The sequence below is a fragment of the Balaenoptera musculus genome, chromosome 8 (assembly GCF_009873245.2).
Source record: "Balaenoptera musculus isolate JJ_BM4_2016_0621 chromosome 8, mBalMus1.pri.v3, whole genome shotgun sequence".
Classification (NCBI taxonomy): Eukaryota; Metazoa; Chordata; class Mammalia; order Artiodactyla; family Balaenopteridae; genus Balaenoptera; species Balaenoptera musculus.
In genome coordinates, this window is record NC_045792.1 from 15,252,008 (window position 1) to 15,272,621 (window position 20,614).

General features: G+C 40.1%; 1 protein-coding gene across 5 annotated transcripts in view; it reads right to left on the reverse strand.

Moving 5' to 3' along the window:
* RNF214 (ring finger protein 214) overlaps window positions 1-20,614 on the reverse strand; it is a 56,600-nt gene that overhangs the window by 3,470 nt on the left and 32,516 nt on the right. For 3 of the 5 annotated variants that reach the window (XM_036859668.1, XM_036859667.1, XM_036859671.1), the window contains 9 exons: window positions 7,616-7,712; window positions 7,301-7,389; window positions 6,621-6,711; window positions 6,319-6,417; window positions 5,744-6,120; window positions 5,477-5,609; window positions 5,158-5,262; window positions 4,787-4,882; window positions 62-3,871 (listed from right to left, as the gene is read on the reverse strand). In XM_036859668.1, the coding sequence (XP_036715563.1) occupies window positions 3,806-3,871; window positions 4,787-4,882; window positions 5,158-5,262; window positions 5,477-5,609; window positions 5,744-6,120; window positions 6,319-6,417; window positions 6,621-6,711; window positions 7,301-7,389; window positions 7,616-7,712 (1,153 nt within the window). In that variant the 3' untranslated portion in view covers window positions 62-3,805. Of the gene's footprint in view, window positions 1-61; window positions 3,872-4,786; window positions 4,883-5,157; window positions 5,263-5,476; window positions 5,610-5,743; window positions 6,121-6,318; window positions 6,418-6,620; window positions 6,712-7,300; window positions 7,390-7,615; window positions 7,713-20,614 lie in introns of those variants that run through there. The other 2 variants (XR_005020851.1, XM_036859669.1) reach the window with 2 other exon arrangements.

Below are 20,614 nucleotides of genomic sequence, written 5' to 3' on the forward strand. Positions count from 1 at the left end.
AGGCAAGGCCAGAACATGACCGCTCGCCAGTCCCAGTTTTAGACGGCATCTCCAAGATAGAATCCCATCTTCTAAGATGGGTGTTGCTTCCCAATGTCTTCTTTTCTGTGGTTGCAGCCTGACCAAAAGTGCGATGATGGGAAGAAGGGCTTCTCTAGCCAAAAAGCTCTTTTTAACTCTCTTAAAGGAAAAGTGCCCACTAAAAGGTTCCATCTAATAAATGAATTTCTACCTTATTAATTCCTCGTCCCTACCTGAACCCTCTACTCTACACGTGACTGGTAGCACTGAAACACCCCCAGCCCTGGAAGCCCCAGGTGCCCTATGGGAAAGCAGCCGGAATAGAGCAGATATAACAGGGCTGCACCTTGTCTTCCTGGCTACCTGTTCACCCCTCCCCCAGTCCTATTCCTCCAGAGCTTTGTAGCTGAGGTGCTAAGAATAGATAGGAGACCTCTCCTATCTAATCCTTGAAAGCAGACTCCTGAAGATGCTTCAACAGGTACAGAGTTGATGCCCTATACCCCCCTGCCTGGATTTCTTCCTGTTCAGCTGTAAGTGGTAGTAAGATCTTGACATGATACAGAGCAGTTTCATTGCCTTCTCCCTGTCTCTAAGGTCTCCCTCATTTATTTGGCTAAGGCATCCCACAGTGGCACTAGTATTATACTAAGAATGTCAGGAACACAGGGCTTTCTGGCTCCACCAGCATCGCATTCAGTATCAAGGCTGCGTGGAAAAAGGATGCCAGCCTCCGCGCTTCCTAATTCCCTTCACCACAAGAGCCCCTTGATGGAGGCCATCCTTTGCCCCTATCCTGCTCTTTATTCCCCGCTCCTAATAGTACTTGGGTACCCAGGCTGGTTCTTGGGCTAGACAGTGGGGAACAAGTTCATTTCCTCCCTATCAGTTCTAAGCCAGTCGACTATGATACCAGTGTTAATGGGAAGAGCTGAATTTTCTTACTACTCCACTGGATCCCTATTCCTCTCTGGTCAACACACTGCTTCCAGGTATGGGACGCGCACAGTGTAGAATTACCTGATGAGGGAGAGGGAAATACAAAGAGGGCCTCTGGAGATCCTGGCCTCAGCCAGCTGCCCACAAGCCATAAACCAATAAAACAAGAATACTGAGTCGCAGTTTTTTATCCGAGTCCTCTTCATTCCCACTGCACTTGGTGCTGCTTTGGCTGACGGGGAACACCCCATAACCACAGAGACTGACAGGAAGACTGGAGACTGTCCACTTCCAGCTTGGAACTTACTGTGTAAATAAACTTCCAGAATTGCTACCGTGAAATGAAAATGCCACATTCCACTTTATAATTTTGACCCACGTTGGGGAAAACTGGCTTTTCCCCAGCTCTTTCCAGGGTATAAAACTCAACCCCTTCCTTAGTAAGTCTCATTGCCCTATTTTTTTCTTTGAAAGAGAAAACTTGTACTTATTTTTCTTTTAACAGTTTCTTCCTTTCTACCCTGAAACCATGAACTCTGAAGTGTAAAAAAAAATCTAGACAACAGCTTCTTCCTTGTAAAAATATGTATTCTATATTTCTATTTTTAAATTCTATGCCAGAAAAATGACTGTCCCATCTCCACTCCCTGCATCAGGGGCCTTCCCCGGGGGTCTGCACAGTTTGTACCAGTGCAGGCCAGTGGACAGAGGGAAAAGGGAGAACAAGGGTGGCCAAAACTTAACTGTTGCTTTCGGATTGATCCTGAACAAGAAAGAGCAAAGAGCGATGATGAGTCCCGGCCCCCATGCACACCCTCCACCACACTGTCTTCCTGCTGCAGCTGGTTTCCAGGGGCTTTCACTAGGAAGCAGTTAAGCCCCCCATCCCCTCCTTTTTTCTCTTTACCCCTTTGGTGTCAAAGATTTGTGGAAAAGAAACAGGATATTTTTTAGACCCATTTCTAATTTCTATATTTCCATTGGATACTGAAAAATACTGCAAGTGGCCCAAAGACTGCTGTAAAGTTGAGGGGAGATAAAATCTTAAGATTACAAGATAAAAAATGAATCCCCCCCCAACCAAATGAAAAGAACAAAGGAACTGGTCTTCCATTTTGCCACATTCCCTGTTCATGACGGCTACCAAACTAGAGTCATTAATATTTCATTAACCAAAGAAAGTGGGTCATCTGACCTCTACAGTGGGGAGTACTCAGGCCATTTCCATCACCCTACAAGATGCCAAGGAGATCCCAGGAAATCCATTTCCTTACACTGTTGCCAGTCAATAAACCTGGACAAGTAAGACCAGAGAAGAGAAAGAGTATTTTCATGAGCTGACAAGCAAGGATGAAAGACGAGGAAGAGTAACATGAACAGAGAGAATTATTTGGCTCTGAAAGGAAAAATCTTTGCTACCCTCATATGTACTACTAGTGCGAGTAAGCATTTCCAGGTCCCAGAATGGGAAAAATTCACCTGTTGGTAATATAATAATATCCTTTCCTGGAGCTAATTTTTTTTATTACTGCTTAATTTTTACTTGTTTAATTCCAAAAGAGAAGGGAGCTGACACCATTTCCATTAGGAGTAAAGCTAAAAGGATAGGAAAGGATCAAAGCTCTAATAGAAACACAGCTTTCCCAGGTATAAACCTAGAAACTGGAAGTGCTCAATAAGCAGAGGTGAAAAAATGACCTAGTTCCAGATAGCTATCCATAGAACAAATGACTTATAAACTTGAAATCTAACCTCCCTTCTTCATAGCACTTTGGTCTCCATTTTTCCCAGGACAGGAAGCATGTCCCCCATAGCTTTCTTGCTTCAAAAATTCAAACCCATATCCCAAGATCATCCTGAAAGGAACTTTGCACAGACATCTCCTCACCCCAGTGCCTGCCTGGAACTCACCCAAGGTCACCAAACAACTTGGTTGTGAACCAACTGCCTTAACCTTCAAGGGGAGGGGGGATAGCTAGACTAGAAGACCAGAAGTGAAGGGGAAGCGGTGAGGACTTCACAAGGTTGGTCTGTGAAAGCTTGATCAGAAGCCAAGTCAGTGGTGGAAAGGGATGGCTTGGCCCAGGAAAGACCTGTGGGCTATGCTAGTTTCTAAAGAGATGACTATCCAGGAAGTAGGGTGGAGAGAAGTTTGTGGGAGGCATGGGGAAAATGGGACCTGGTTATGTTGTTATTCTTGGACTGTGAATTTTGCTGATGTAAACAGACTATTCTGTAAACCTAATGTCTATGTACAAATAATGAGTGTTAACACAGTAAAATGTTCAATGAAAAATCAAACTATCAGGGTTATATATTTTTTCCTCAATCAGTCTCATTTTCTCCATTTGGAGTAGAAGGGCTAGAATAGCACTGAGGCTTCCGGAGGCTTTCAATAAGCAAGGCATCTGGCTGGACAGCAGGTGAGCACCAGGGTTCAAATCTGCGTACATGAGCCTTAAGAAAATGGACTAGAGGCTGAGCCAAATCAGAGCAGGGTGGCCTTAGAGCAAGAGCAGCTTCCTAGATGGTTTTTATATTGTATCTGAAAACAGCCCTAGGCAGGAATATCATAATTTCAAGGCCAAATTAAATACCATCTTACCTATACTCTGCTTCCCCCAGAGGAATTGCAAGGTGAGGGGGACAGACCATTTCTGCATAATATACATACTTTCATTTACGAACATCTGAATACAGACTTTCTATACACACATTACCTATATAATAAAAATGTACATGGCATGAGTATATGTCACTGTATAAATATAGAGTTTTAGAAATCTTGAACCCGCGCTTCCTGTTCACATCAGTTTCTCCTCTTCTTCCTCCCCAGTCAGGTCCGTCATTTAAGAGTTGGACAAAAGGGACAAGTGTCATTTGTGTTGGTCTGGGCCCAGAATTTGATACACTGGAAAGAAAGAAAGACATACCTCAGGTTGATCTGGAAAGATGGAGGGAAGGAGGGGAGAGAGCGCTGTTAAGGTTCAACAGGTCTAAGGGATGTTTACTAAGTCAGAAAAGCTCACTGGGGGACTGGAAAGGCTGCTTCACTGGCTTTTACCGCCAGAAGAGTCTTCAGAGCAGGTAAACCTGATCTTGTTTTACAGGGAACGTTAAAAACCAGCTAATAACAGTGTGAAGCTGCTTTCTGCTGACTGTCTATAGGCTTGCTCCTTCTTACCATCCATTTAGCCTGAGATGAGCTTCCATCTCCTAATACCCATCGCCCTCAAATCTTATTCAGGATTTTCCCTTACCAAGAATTTAGATATAAATTCAGTTTCTACCTCTTAGAAAAACAAAATGAACAAAACAAAATAGTAAAAAAGAAATCATCTCTGGTGCTAAGAGATTTAACTCCGTCTGGTACCATCATAAAAGAGAGGAATAACTTGTCAGTTTGTGAAGCTAATCTCTAATAGGTCAGCCTTCCAACTATTTTATTAATGGAGTTACTAATCTCATATTGAGGTTCCCTATTCCATTCCTCTCATCTAAGCAAAGTCTCTTGGCAATGGTACATCCGAAACAATGGTTAGATATGTATATCTTATTGTCAATTTTCCAAGACAGTGACTATCAATGTTCTAGTATGAACTGTTTATCCAGTCCAGTCCCCTACAGGGAATGGGGTAGAAGGAAGCTGGGAGAGCCTAGCTGCCAGTATTCTGAATTCTGCTGATATTTAAGCCACGATTGACTGAAAACCTTATGTTCAGATATTAATGATGAGCATCAACACTGTAAAATGTTCAAGAACATTAAATTATCTCAGCTGTCAAAAAGAAAGAGTGGAAAAAAGAGGAAGGCATGCAGCACCCACCTCCTTGTGCAGCACGTGGGTGCATGCCATTGGGTGCAGCTCACTGGGCTGGACAAGTTTCTGGCACATTAGACACAGTTTACAGGTGGCTGGAGCCTGCACAGCAGAGGAGGGACGGTCAAAAGAGTAAGGAACCTCTGGGCCTCCTTGCCTTATATGCCCATGATTCCATCTACTCTTCCCATGTAGCAAAAAGATTTTACACCAGAAGAAAGGAAAGTTCCAATACAGAGTACCTGCCTTTTCCCAGCTGGGCCTGTCGACAACCCAGCTGAGGACACGATGGCTTCCTCCTGCGCTCCACCTATAAACCCACTCCCTCCTCACCCCCAGCTTCTCCACATCCCCGTTTTCAAAGAATAGAGTCTTACATGTGAAGACCTCCCAGGATATGAAACTTGGGCAGAAGGCAAGAACATTGGGGTACTGATTTGGGCCAATGGAGCAGGGAACAGGGCCCGGATCCGACCAAGGGGCTGTGGGCAGAAACGTTGTCACAGTGAGGGAGGAACATCTGAGAAACAGGGCATTTAACAAAGAGAAGTCATTCATTTCCCAGCGCAGCAAAGGAAGAAAGCAGGCCAGATACCCCTGGCTGCAATGCTTCTTCCCACCCCAAATATTTCTGAAATCTACCTCTTCCCCAACACCTCAGCAGGTCTGAGGTCTCCACCAAGTAGCTTTTCTTACCTGAGTACTTGCTGCCACCCGCTCGTGCTCTGCAAGTCGCGCAGCTACCAGCTGGATCAGCTCCTCCATGGTCAGACCTGCCATGGTGGTACGTGCTGTCTTGATCTGCTGAAGAATGTTGGTCATCTGGGCCCTAAGAAAGAAAAATGTTGAGGGGGAGAGATTCTATACTACACTCATGAGGAATATCTATGAAACCTCTCCTATTTTAACCCATAAACATTTCTCTGAAAAACACTTTTAAAATTAATCCTTAAAGATACTTACTTATTGCATTGTGGAAACCGAGTCAGCAGCTTCTCCAGAATCTTCTCCAGTTTGTCTACTGGTTGGGGCCGGGGAGTTTCAGTAGAAGCCTTAACACCACCCAAGCCTGGGGGAGGTGGGATGGAGGCGGCAGGGGGCACGTGTGGACCATGAGGGCCGACAAGGGAACCCAAGCCAGGGCTATTTCTCCCATGCGAGCCAGGAAGGGGTGGGGAAGGCTGGTTGGGCTGGGAAAGGGCAGGGTTCAGGATCGGGAAAGACAAGGAACGGGGATCTGCACTGGGCATAACCATGGGCATTGTGACCTGCCCAATGGAGAAGGGCATCCGAGGAGCCAGAGAGGGACTGGGTTGAAACACCTGAAGCATGAAGTCTGTCTGCAGAGGAGAAGAGGTGGAAGACAAGTGGGAGAGAAAGAAAACGAAAGTTTAGGAAACTGGAGCAGAAATCAGTGAGCAACTCTTTCTTGTACCAAATAAGGATGGTCCCGATATCTTCATAAAAAGAACAAGTGAAAGACTCTAGGCTCTGCCACCAACACACAAAGGTAGATTCCCCAAAGCCAGCGCTCTTACCTCTGATGGGGGTGGAGGCAAAGTGGGAGTAGGGATCTGAGGAAGGCTGCTCAGCTTGGCTCCATTCCTCACTAGCTGGATATGACTATTAAATTGGTCCTAGAAAAGAGAGAAAAGCAGGAATTATCCTTTACTGCTAAGCAGAATGAGCCTGTCTATAAAGAGAGCACCATCCTATATCAGGAAAGCAAGAGGAGTGGTAGGACAGGTCCTAAGGGCAATGCAAAAGGTCCTTCCCTATCGCCAGAAGTGTTTCAGCACAGATGAACTCTGACTCAATGATCACGCATCACTACACTTACCCGAACATTCTTTTTCATTATCCGAACTCCATTCAGTCTTGTCTCCCACTCTTGTTTGGAACGAACTGTCTCTAGTGTTGGGGGAGTTGACCTTTCAAGAAACCAACAGTAATTTACAGAATTAAAGAAAACCCAATTCCTAACTCTCTGAGATAGCAGAACAGTAGCTGGCTAATGGGCCTGGAGAGAAGAGGTCGGAGCAGGTGCAGGAGAAGGCCAAGGTTCTAAGCCGTTTGCCTCACTTTAACTCCAGCATCTTGCAAAACAAGTATTGGAGAAAGCGGACCAACCACAGAGAGAGGGCTCTTGTCTGGCTGAAAATGCCACGGGGGTCCTCCAAATTTCACGGCAGAAAGAGGAGAAATGACTGTATAAGAAACAAATCTCCAAAGACATTTGTTATGCTTGACAGCATAAGAGATACTGTTTATCCAATTGGAAATAATACAATAAAAAGTACAAAACTATAAAACTGTAGAAAGGGAAGAGTCAGAGAGTGAGGAAGTTTAGAGTATGGGAAGAGAAATCACTGAACAAATTACTATCGCACAGAGATGACTTCCCGTGAAGACAGAATAAGTGCCAGACTAGCTGGCCCAGGGTTTCAAAACCTAAAAAGAAATCCCTCCAAAACACAAAACTGCAGGGCCATTAAAACCCTAGAAATGGAAGGTACTTACTTGAGGTAAGTAAGGTGCAGTTCTGCCTCTTTTTCTGCTTCTTCTAGTTTCAATACCAACAACTCTTTCCGACTCTCTAGTGATAAGATCTAAGGAAACCATACACACACATACGCACAAACACACACACACACACTTTATTAATTTTACATACACAAAGCTACCCTTAGATAGTTAAAACAGTGCTTAGTGGCTCTACGGTATAATACTTAAATAGCTTAGTGTACAGTATTGATACTATACCGAAAGTACACACCATCTGGAAGCCCAAAATCAAGACCTTCAACATAGCTTCAACATAGCGGCTCTTCTCACCTCTGCCTTCCAGGCCCGTTCTGTCTCTTCCATAATGTTCCGATTTATTTCACCATCTTGATTCTTGAGTCTATCCAGTTCCATTTCCCACACTTCTCTGTAAGGTAAGAAACCAAGAACAAGACTTAGGGGAGAAAGACAAGCTTGCTAAGGAACACCAAGGCAAAAGTAAAACCCGAAACTGGTCTACCTAGTATGTTAGAGGAAGTGTTACTCTAAGTATTAACTATAGATATATACAAATTATGTTTAAAGTGGTCTGAAATTGCATAAACACCCTATATTTGAAAGTAAAAATGTTCACATCTCCATTTGCTAAAATAAAGTTACCCAGAACAAAGTGTGTACTTAGAACCAAAACCCACTGAAGGCAGAATGTTCTTCTATGATCCAGGAGTGCTCAAATCAAAATGGCATTCCTCTGACTCCTTGTCTTTTGGTATAGGTACTGAAGAATGCAGGACTAAACCCAAAATACTTATCGCTAATGCAGCAATCACTAATTCACTACTAACCACACAGATACTGGCTTACTGATTTTCACATTTCCTTAGCTATAGTAAACATTCTTCAAAAGGAAAAAATGTTGTCTTCATACCTCAGGACTTTTCCTTTCCATCAGTTTCCTTCATTCTTACACCAGCTCCCCAGCCCCATCCCTAGAGTGTAATATACACCCTTAGGATTAGGGTGACCAACTGTCCCAGTTTGCCCAGGACTGAGGGATTTCCCAGGATGTGGGGCGATGATCATTCTACTCAGGACCGAAGATGCCAACAAAGGAACAGAACCGGCAGAAGAATTTCCCTGTATTACACTTGACTGTAATGTAATGAGTTTCATAGCTAAAAGCAACAGGATTACCCAGATCAGTGGACAGAATAGTATGGAAACGTGTACATTATTTTCACTGAATTTTTAAAAGGTGAAAATAAGAAGAAAAGATTGGGAAGGATTCTGTCTTAAGAAAAATGTTCCCACTTTTCTATGGTGAGAGAAATAATTTTATTCATCTTCTGGTTTTTTTAGTAACCTTAAATATAATATGAAAGGAAACAATCCACTTAACATAAGTGTTTCAGGTCCCTTTTTTCAATTGCCCAATTCTCCACACATCCCTGGCTAGCTATTTCATAAAGTACAGGTGTGTATGTCTGTGTCTCTTACACACACATTCATTTATTGATTCACTAACATCAGTCTGGCCCTCTGCTGACAAGGTCAACTCATGTAATAGACACAACTAGGAGGGCATATTCTTCCTTAATCTTCATGTGTTGTCCTCTCCAAATAAACTTCCTGCCAGAGGAAGAATTCTCTAATAGTTCTTTTTTTTTTTCTTTCTCTAACAGTTCTTTAGACAAAGGTTTATAAGTAGATGTATTTTCCTAATACAGCACATATTCCTCAAGTGAAAAAATACATGAGGAGTCAGAATCCTCTTACTGTAAGAATATGTGATATACGTTGTGGGGTCAGTCAGTGGTCCATTTAGCCTACTAGACACTCTGTGACGATGGGATGATTGTAGGAAAACATGGCAGCTGCTTTCTGTGAATGATGCTGTTCTTAAAGACTATTGGTGTTCATCGAACACCTCTAACTTTCATTAAATTCATTTATCAACTAGGGATTACAATTATATTAGAAAAATATTGCCACGTCCACGGGGGATATCCCATAAATTCACACACAGAAAAATCTTTTCCTTTGGGCATTTGGCAACATCTATCTCCTTGGGATCCAACAAGACAAAAGGAACTACTAGCAACCACAACAAAAATGGTTAAGGAATTCTTAAACAGTCATAAAAATGGTGAGCCTTACCATACGTTCACTAGCCTGTAAGATATGTAACAGATTTCACTTCACTAAGGGGTACTAGCTGCAACCCATGCTAGAAAAAAAAAAAATCAGTTGCCCATAGTAGATGGCCAAAAAAATCCTTGATATAATAGAAACCACTGAGTATGTTTTAACTCTTTAAATGCTTGGTCTAATTTCTTTCAAGTCCCGTGCTTCTGTTATTTTGCTTAGCTAGTTTAAAGAATCAATGGTTCCAATGAATAAATCCTACCAGACTGTACAAGTCTGACTTGTCCCAATATGTTTGCATAATTTAAAAAATTAATTTTGCTTTTCATCATGTAAATAATACAAATTATAAAAAGTTTAGAAAATACAAAACAGAAAGAGTCTACTAATTCAAAAAAATACATGCAGGGGCTTCCCTGGTGGCACAGTGGTTAAGAGTCCGCCTGCCAATGCAGGGGACACAGATTCAAGCCCTGGTCCGGGGAGATCCCACATGCTGCAGAGCAACTAGGCCCGTGTGCCACAACTACTGAGCCTGCAAGCCACAACTACTGAGCCCACGTGCCACAACTACTGAAGCCTGCATGCCTAGAGCCCACGCTCTGCAACAAGAGAAGCCACCGCAACGAGAAGCCCGCACACTGCAACAAAGAGTAGCCCCCGCTCTCTGCAACTAGAGAAAGCCCACACACGGCAACGAAGACCCAATGCAGCCAAAAATAAATAAAATAAATAAATAAATTTTAAAAAAACAATAAAAACATGCACCCCAATGTTCATAGCAGCACTATTTACAATAGCCAAGACATGGAAGCAACCTAAGTGTCCACTGACAGATGAATGGATAAAGAAGATGTGGTGTACATATATACACACACACACAAACACACAATGGAATATTACTCAGTCATAAAAAAGAATGAAATAATGCCATTTGCAGCAACATGGATGGACCTAGAGATTATCACACTAAGTGCAGTAAGTCAGACAGAGAAAGGCAAATATCGTATGATATCACTTATATGTGGAAGCTAAAAAAAGAAAAGATACAAATGAACTTATTTACAAAACAGAAACAAACTCACAGACATAGAAAATAAACTTATGGTTACCAAAGGGGAAAGGGGGAGGGAGGGATAAATTAGGAGCTTGGGATTAACAGATACACACTACTTTATATAAAATAGATAAACAAGGTCCTACTGTATAGCACAGGGAACTATATTCAATATCTTGTAATAATATATAATAGAAAAGAATCTGAAAAAGAATACACATACATACATACACACACACACACACACACGTAAAACTGAATCACTTTGCTGTACACCAGAAACTAACACAACATTGTAAGCCAACAATACTTCAATTAAAAAAAAAAAAAAAACAGAAAGAGCCTAATACGGAGGTCCCAACTCTTCTACTTACTGGTTGTATGACCCTTGACAAGTTACTTAATCTTTCTAGGCCTCAGTTTCTTCATCTGAGAAATGAGTAGGACCTACATCATGGGACTGATGGGAGAGTTCACTGAGAAAACACACATGAAGAATTTAATATGGTGCCTAGCCCATGGGAAGCATCCAACAAATTGCTCTACAATTACACTTGCTCTACCCACAAAAAATCATTATTATACTTTTCAGTCTTTTAAAATAAACATTTGTATATATATATATATATGCATATGTAACATATAAATCCATTATATATGCTTTTCAAACAAAAACTGTGGTTTTTATCTTACTTTTTCATCCTAATGTATTTTTCCATATCATTAAGTATTCTTCAGAACTGTGATTTTTAAATAACTATCCATTGTACATATATCCCATTATTGATTTAGGTATTCTCTTATTTTCAATTTCACAATTATAAATATTATAATGAGCATCTATCTGTGCATGTGTACTAACATAGGTTAATGATAAAAGTAATGAGATTTGAGAGGAAGCTTCTCACACCAGTTAAAAGCACAGCTTCTGGAGCCAAACTAAGCTCACAGTTCAAACCCAGACCCTATTACTATCTACTATCTATGCAACCATTGCCAAGTTACGTAACCTTTGCCTCATTTTCTTAAAGATAAATGGGGATAATAAAATAATCTACCTCTCATACAGAGCCATTATGCAGATTAAATGAGTTAATACGTGTAGAACATACAGGACAGTCTCTGGCATATAGTAAGAACTTAATAAATGTTAGTTATCATTTGGATGTTAGAGAAACTAAAATATGTGAATACATTTTTTTCCACCACAAGTGGTGGTAGCAATCAGGTGATTTTAATGCAGAGAAGCAGATGATAAGCCCCTTGTGAAATATTCTCAACAGTCAGAGACAGAACTAAAAATTAAGATGTTGAGTACTCAGCCGAAATACCTTCCTTTCAGAATATATTATACTCTAAACAAGGCAAAAGGAAACAAAACAAATACTGGTGGATGCGTTAATATAGATAGGAGTTGGCCATCCTGAATTTGAGGTAGGTTATAAAATTCTTTTCTCTGAACTGAAGCTAATACAAACCAATATATTGGGTGGGCCAAAAAGTTCATTTGGTTTTTTCCGTAAGATGGGTCCAGTACCGCTTAGTTGTCTTTAACTTCACTCGAAATAATTTTGTTAGACTGTATTGTGACAGCTGTCATATCAGCATGCGTTTAAAAAAAAAACATCAAAATTGGTGAATTTTTGTGTAGCCATTTTAATACTGAAGATGGAAGAAAAAAAGCAACATTTTCGGCATATTATGCTTTATTATTTCAAGAAAGGTAAAAACACAACTGAAACCCAAAAAAAGATTTGTGCAGTGTATGGAGAAGGTGCTGTGACTGATCGAACATGTCAAAAGCGGTTTGCAAAGTTTCATGCTGGAGATTTCTCACTGGATGACGCTCCACGGTTGGGTAGACCAGGTGAAGCAGATAGCGATCAAATCAAGACATTAATTGAGAACAATCAATGTTATACACCACTCGGGAGAGAGCCGACATACTCAAAATATCCAAATCAAGCGCTGAAAATCATTCGCACCAAATGATTTTTGCACCAAATCATTGGTTATGTTAATCGCTTTGGTATTTGGGTTCCACGTAAGTTAAGCAGAAAAAAACCTTCTTGACCATATTTCCACATGTGATTCTCTATTTAAACGTAACAAAAACGTTCCATTTTTAAAACAAATTGTGACAGGTGATGAAAAGTGGATACTGTACAATAACGTGGAATGGAAGAGATCGTGGGGCAAGTGAAATGAACCACCACCAACCACACCAAAGATTGGTCTTCATCCAAAGAAGGTGAAGTTGTGTATATGGTGGGATTGGAAGGGAGTCCTCTATTTTGAGCTCCTTCTGGAAAACCAAACGATTAATTCCAAGCAAGTACTGCTCCCAATTAGACCAACTGAAAGCAGCACTCGATGAAAAGCATCCAGAATTAGTCAACAGAGGACACATAATCTTCCATCAGGATAACGCAAGACCGCTTGTTTCTTTGATGACCAGGCAAAAACTGTTACAGCTTGGCTGGGAAGTTCTGATTCATCTACCATATTCACCAGACACTGCACCTTCGGATTTCCATTTATTTCAGTCTTTACAAAATTCTCTTAATGGAAAAAATTTCAGTTCCCTGGAAGACTGTAAAAGGTACCTGAACCAGTTCTTTGCTCAAAAAGATAAAAAGTTTTGAGAAGATGGAATTATGAAGTTGCCTGAAAAATGGCAGAAGGTAGTGGACCAAAGCGGTGAATATGTTGTTCAATAAAGTTCTTGGTGAAAATGAAAAATGTGTCTTTTATTTTTATTTAAAAACCAAAGGAACTTTCTGGCCAACCCAATAGAATGAATGAGATCAGACAAAAAGAGAAAAAACTTTACCCTGAGATGCACTGCAAAGTTTTTGTTTATGAGGCTAGAGTTCTTCCTTGATTCAATTTAACTCACCATCTACTAAGCAGCCTACAATGTGCTACACATTTCTGCTAAAAGCTGGGGATATAAAGATGCCTAGTTCCTGCACCCAAGCAGCTCACAATTCAGTAATTTTCCAAGTGAACAAAAGGAACAGGAAATTCTGGGCAGATCAAACAGCATATGCAAATGCCAGAGAGAAACATAGCATCAAGCTGACTTTTCAAATAGTCCAGGTAGTTCAGCAGGCAAGGGGTATATAAGTAGTCTGGGCTGGGATACAGATGAGAGTGTCCCTAGCACAGAGACAGTAGTAGAAGCCCTAGGTATGGAAGAAATAATCTAGAACAGCAGTTTGCAAAACACAGTTCATGGTCCCCAAAACCCTTTGAGGGCCTGGTCTATGAAGCAAAATTAGTTTCATGATAACACTAAATTCATTTGCCTTTTTCACTCTCATTCTTTCATGAGTCTACAGTGGAGTTTCCCTGAGACTACACAAAGTGTAATGAGATCATCACTCTGATGGCTAGTGGAATATATGCTTCTGTATTCTAATGTTTTCTAGCATTTTTTAAGGTAGTAGGTTTAGGGTATAATTTAAGGTATTTTCCTTCTCAGTACTTCTGTTTGTGCTCTTACAGCTATCTTTAGTTATACTTACTATAATCTCATTACTATCCAATAAATCATTACTGTAAAATTTCGAAGTTCACACATCAGGTAGAAACAAGTACTTTTTGTTATTTTGTTTTACAATAATACTTCAAAACTTTTTGGAAAACTCTTCTCAATTTTTAAATTATACCTAAAATGTATTATTTTAGAATTTAATTTTTTCTAAAATAAAGGAAAATTTATTTGTAATTTTTCATTTATATTTAAGAATGAATCATTGACTCCAAACAGGGAGATTAGAAGACTTACTTTCTCAACCCACAGCTGCAATACATACATTTAAAGATACTAAAAAAGATGCAACTGGCCTAGAGTTATCTGACTCATGGAAAGGAAGAATCTACTCCAAAAAAACTAGGCAAAATTGTAAATAAGAAACCAAAGTGTGACAAGAGTCATCTTTCTCTTGACTTTATAGATGTTAATAATTTATCTCACTGTATCTTAGGCAATGCAACATTTTCTAATTATATTATGCCAGTTAAGTTATAGTGACATTTTGAGATCAATCATTCAGAATTTAAAGAAAAAGTAGTTGAATATTTTAAATGCAGATGTGATGAATTCTTTACAGTTCTTAAAAATTGTTAACACCTTTCAAGCTAGAAATGAAAAAGCCACTGAAGCATCTTAGGGTAAGTTACTGTACTTCCTTAACTGGAGAAGCACGACTTGGTACAGGTGGCATTGCTACATGCCTGCTGAATGAAGTCAGTAAAATAAATCATGGCAGTGCCCCTTTTTTAATGATATATTAATTCACCAAATTAAAGATTTTGCTGCAAATTTGAAGACTTGGTTAATATCTCACCTGCAGAATTGTAATTTTACTTTACAAATAGATGAATCCACAGACAAGACTAGTCCTGCTATTTTGTTTACATTCATCTAGCATTGGTACCAACTAATCACTGAAGATGATGTCGTGTATGAATTCCTGGCAACAAACACAAGTGATGCCAACCTAATCCAAGATGAATAACTCTTTTGAATCTCATGGTTTATCTGAGAACAATTGTGTTGATACTTACACTGCTCCTACTTGTATGAAAATTATAGTGGATACAAATATTGGCACCATACACAAATGAAGGCAGTGGCATCAAAATTATACTACTAGTCATTGTATTCTTTACTGCCACACACTTTCAGTTGGGAGTGGGGGGCACTTTTACTTCAGGATCCCTTGATGAAGCCATCAAAAGTAATAATCCCATTAAATTTCAACCCTTAAACACGTAACTGTTTAATATTCTGTTTATGAAATGTTACATGCCAAAATACAATGGTTGTCTTGAGAAAAAGCACATGTGAGACTGTTTGAGTTGTGACTTGAACTAGCCTCTTTTTTCATGTAAAATCATTTTTACTTAAAAGAACAACTGAGAAACTATGGTTATTTGAATTTGAGTACTTAGCAGACACGTTCTTGAAAATGAACAAATTACTCTTGTTATTTCAAAGAAAACAACTGACAGTGTTTGTTGCCAACAATAACATTTGAGCTTTCAGGCAAAAATTAGAATTTTGGAAAGTCTGCATGGGCCACTGGGAGCTTGAAGGCTTCCCATTACTTAAAGACTATTCTGATGATATCCACAGTGATATAAACAAATGTGATTCTTCTTTTTTTTTTCTTTTTCTTTTTTGGGCCACACCATGCAGCATGCGGGACTTTAGTTCCCCGACCAGGGATCGAACCTGTGCCCCCTGCATTGACAGCAGGGAGTCTTAACCACTGGACCATCAAGGAAGTCCCAACAAATGTGATTCTTTAAACATTGTATAATAAAATGTATCAACACTTGGAAGAGCTGTATAACTCTGAACCAATATTTTCCAAATTATCAATGCATTGTTTTACCAAATCAACGATGGGGCCCACTTGGAACCCACGAATTGGTATAAAGATTATTTTAAGATGAAAATACTTGTGGACTTCCCGGGTGGCGCAGTGGTTCAGAATCTGCCTGCCAATGCAGGGGACACAGATTCGATCCCTGGTCTGGGAAGATCCCACATGCCGCGGAGCAACTAAGCCCGTGCACCACAACTACTGAGCCTGTGCCCTAAAGCCCATGTGCCACAACTACTGAGCCCACGTGCTGTAACTACTGAAGCCCGCACACCTAGAGCCTGTGCTCCACCACAAGAGAAGCCACCACAATGAGAAGCCTGCGCACCGCAACGAAGAGTAGCCTCTGCTGGCCGCAACTAGAGAAAGCCTGCACAAAGCGACAAAGACCCAACGCAGCCAAAAAAATAAAAAATAAAATGGAACAACGACAAAAACAAAAAGATGAAAACATCTGAGATTCAACAGATACAGGAAAGAAAGCCTTCTCAGAGCTGTCTCTAGCTAACAGAAGCAACTTCTGGGAAATAAGGCTGTCATAAACTCCTCTTCAGGGCAGAGCTACTCCCAGAAGAAAGAATGTGAATAAAACCTACCCTAAATCTCTTCTCCAGTGGAATTTTATGGCCCTGAGGAGACGGAAAAACTATTCATACCTGTATATATAAATATTATCACAAATTTAAACTCCTGCTTGTTCTCCTGAAAACCCATTTATCTTTCCAAAAGTCTAGAAAGTGTCCTTTCTCCCCCACTTTTAAGAAGTCATTTGTTCTCCCATAAGCCCCAGATTCTAACTATTCCTTTGAGCTACCCATTGCTGAATTCTTTCACTGTATGCATGTTGCATGCATAAACTGGGCTTTTTCTCCTTACTCTGTCCTTTGTCAGGTTAATTCGCGGGCCTCAGAAATTGAACCTACTAGGATACAGGGAAAAGGTTTTCCTTCCCTAGCCAACACAGTTAAAAGATCCACTCAAAGTGCAAGTTAAGACAATGAATTTTAATAAAACAGTACAAAATCACTGATGTGGTTTCAGTTTCCACAATGCAACGAAACTTTAAGAAACTATCAGCTGTCAAGTTTTGGAGCACTGTCAAAGAAGAATATCCACAGTTATCTAAAAAGGCTATTAAAATACTCCTTGCTTTTCCAACTGCATACCTGCATATCACTAGATTTTCTTCCTGTACTTTAACCAAAACAACATATTGCAGGAGATTATATGCAGAGGTAGATAGGAGGATTAAGCTTGTTCCATTAAAGAGGCTTACAAAAATGTAAACAATGTCATTCTTCTAACTAAACTGATTTTTTTCTTTTTTCGGTCAGGCAAAGATTTCTTGGGACACAAAATGCAGGAACCACAAAAGAAAAAAATTGTAAACTGGACTTCATCAAAATTTAAATTTTTGGAAATAAAAGAAATTCAAATTGGAAAGGAAGGAGTGAAACTGTCACTGTTTGCAGATGACATGATACTAGACATAAAAAATGCTAAAGATGCCACCAGAAAGCTACTAGAGCTCGTCAATGAATCTGGTAAAGTTGCAGGATACAAACTTAATATATAGAAATCTGTTCCATTTCTATACACTAACAAGGAAATATCAGAAAGAGAAATTAAGGAAACAATCCCATTTATTACCATCACATCAAAATGAATAAAATACCTAGGAATAAACCTACCCAAGGAAGCAAAAGACCTGTACTCCGACAACTGTAAGACACTGATGAAAGAAATTGAAGAAAACACAGATAGAAAGATATACCGTGTTCTTGGATTAGAAGAATCAATACTGTTAAAATGACAATATACCCAAGGTAATCTACAGATTCAATGCAATCACTATCAAAATACCAAGGGCATTTTTCACAGAACTAGAACAAATAATTTTAAAATTTGTATGGAAACACAAAAGACACCGAAGAGCTAAAACAATTTTGAAAAAGAAGGTCAGAGCTGGAGGAATCACGCTCCCTGACTTCAGACTATACTACAAGGCTACAGTAATCAAAACAGTATGGTACTGGCACAAAAACAGACACATAGATCAATAGAACTGGATAGAAAGCCCAGAAATAAACTCACACACTTATGGTCAATTAATCTATGACAAAGGAGGCAAGAATATACAATAAAGAAAAGACATTCTCGTCAATAAGTGGTGCTGGGAAAACTGGACAGCTACATGTAAAAGAATGAAATAAGAACATTCTCTAACACCACATACAACAAACTCAAAATGGGTTAAAGACCTAAATGTAAGACCAGATACTATAAAACTCCTAAAGCAGGGGTCCCCAACCCCCAGTCTGCAGCCCGTTACTGGTCCATGGCCTATTAGGAACCAGGCCACACAGCAGGAAGTGAGCGGCGGGTGAGCGAGCAAAGCTTCATCTGCCATTCCCCATCGCTCGCATTACCGCCTGAACCATCGCTCGCATTACCACCTGAACCATCCCCCCCACCCCAATGGACACAATGTCTTCCATGAAACCAGTCCCTGGTACCAAAAAGGTTGGGGACCGCTGTCCTAGAGGAAAACACAGGTAGAACACTGTATGACATAAACTGCAGCAATATTTTTTTTTGGATCCATCTACTCAGTAAAGGAAATAAAAGCAAAAATAAACAAATGGGACCTAATTAAATTTAAAAGCTTTTGCACAGCAAAGAAAACCATCGACAAAATGAAAAGACAACCTACTGAATGGGAGAAAATACGTGAAAAGGATATAACTGATATGGGATTAATATCCAACATACATAAACAGCTCATACAACTCAACATCAAAACAAATAAACAACCCAATTAAAAAATGGGCAACGTGTGCCACAACTACTGAGCTTGTGCTCTAGAGCCCGCGAGCCACAACTACTGAAGCCCATGCGCCTAGAGTGCGTGCTCCGCAACAAAGAGAAGCCACCACAATGAGAAGCCCGTGCACCGCAACGAAGAGTAGCCCCCGCTCGCCGCAACTAGAGGAAGCCCACACGCAGCAATGAAGACTCAACAGAGCCAAAAATAAATAAATAAATAAATGTATTTTTTAAAAAAAAGGGGGGGGCAAAGAACTGAATAGACATTTTTCCAAAGAGGAAATGCAGATGGCCAAGAGGCACACGAAAAGATGCTCAACATCACTAATCATCAGAGAAATGCAAATCAAAACCATAATGAGATGTCACTTCACACCTGTCAGAATGGCTGTCATCAAAAAGAACACAAATAACAAATGTTGGTGAGGATGCAGAGAAAAAGGAACCCTCATACACTGTTGGTGGGAATGTAAATTGGTGCAGCCAATTTCCATCTGTGGAAAACAGTATGGAAGTTTCTCAAAAAACTAAAAGTAGAACAATCATATGGCCCAGCAATTCCACTCCTGGGTATATATCCAAAAAAACCAAAAACACTAATTCGAAAAGATACATGCACACCAATGTTCATAGCAGCATTATTTACAATTGCCAAGATATGGAAGCAACCTAAGTGTCCATCAACAGATGAATGAGGGCTTCTCTGGTGGCACAGTGGTTAAGAATCCGCCTGCCAATGCAGGGGACACGGGTTCAAGCCCTGGTCCAGGAAGATCCCACATGCTGCAGAGCAACTAAGCCCATGCACACAACTACTGAGCCTGTGCTCTAGAGCCTGTGAGCCACAACTACTGAGCCCACGAGCCACAACTACTGAGCCCATGTGCCACAACTACTGAAGCCTGTGTGCCTAGAGCCCATGCTCCACAACAAGAGAAGCCACCACAATGAGAAGCCCGCGCACCGCAATGAAGAGTAGCCCCCGCTCACGGCAACTAGAGAAAGCCTGCGTGCAGCAACAAAGACCCAACGCAGACAAAAATAAATAAATAAATAAATTTTAAAAAATCTTAATTTCAGAAAATATTAAAAAAAACCCAGATGAATGAATAAAGAAGATGTGGTATATATATATATTCTATCTATCTATCTATATTCTATATATATATAGAATACTACTCAGCCATAAAGAAGAATGAAATTTTGCCATTTGCAGCAACACGGATGGACTTGGAGGGCATTATGCTTAGTGAAATAAGTCAGACAAAGACAAATACACTGTATAATATCACTTACATGTGGAATCTAAAAAATACAACTAGTGAATATAGCAAAAAAGGAGCAGATTCACAGATACAGAGAACAAGCTAGTGATTGCCAGTAAGGGGAGGGGGGCAATATAAGGATGGGGGAGTGGGAGGTACAAACTATTGGGTGTAGTAAGATAGGCTACAAGGATGTACTGTACAACATGGGGCATATAGCCAATATTTTGTAATAACTGTAAATGAAGTGTAACCTTTAAAATTGTATAAAAAATAAATTTTTTTAAAAAATTAAACTTTTGCATTTCAAAAGACACTGTTACAAAATGCAAAGCAAGTTATATACTGGGAAAAAATATTTGCAAAATGTATATCTGATAAAAGGACCTGTATTGACAATACTCAATAAGAAAACATGTTTTTAAATGGGTAAAATATTCAAATAAATACTTCACCAAAAAAGAACAACAAATGGCAGACATGGACATGAAAAGATGTTCAACATCAACAGTCATTAGGAAAATGTTGGGACTTCCCTGGTGGCACAGTGGTTAAGACTCTGTGTGCCCAATGCAGGGGGCCTGGGTTCGATCCCTGGCCAGGGAACTACGTCCCGCATGCATGCTGCAACTAACAG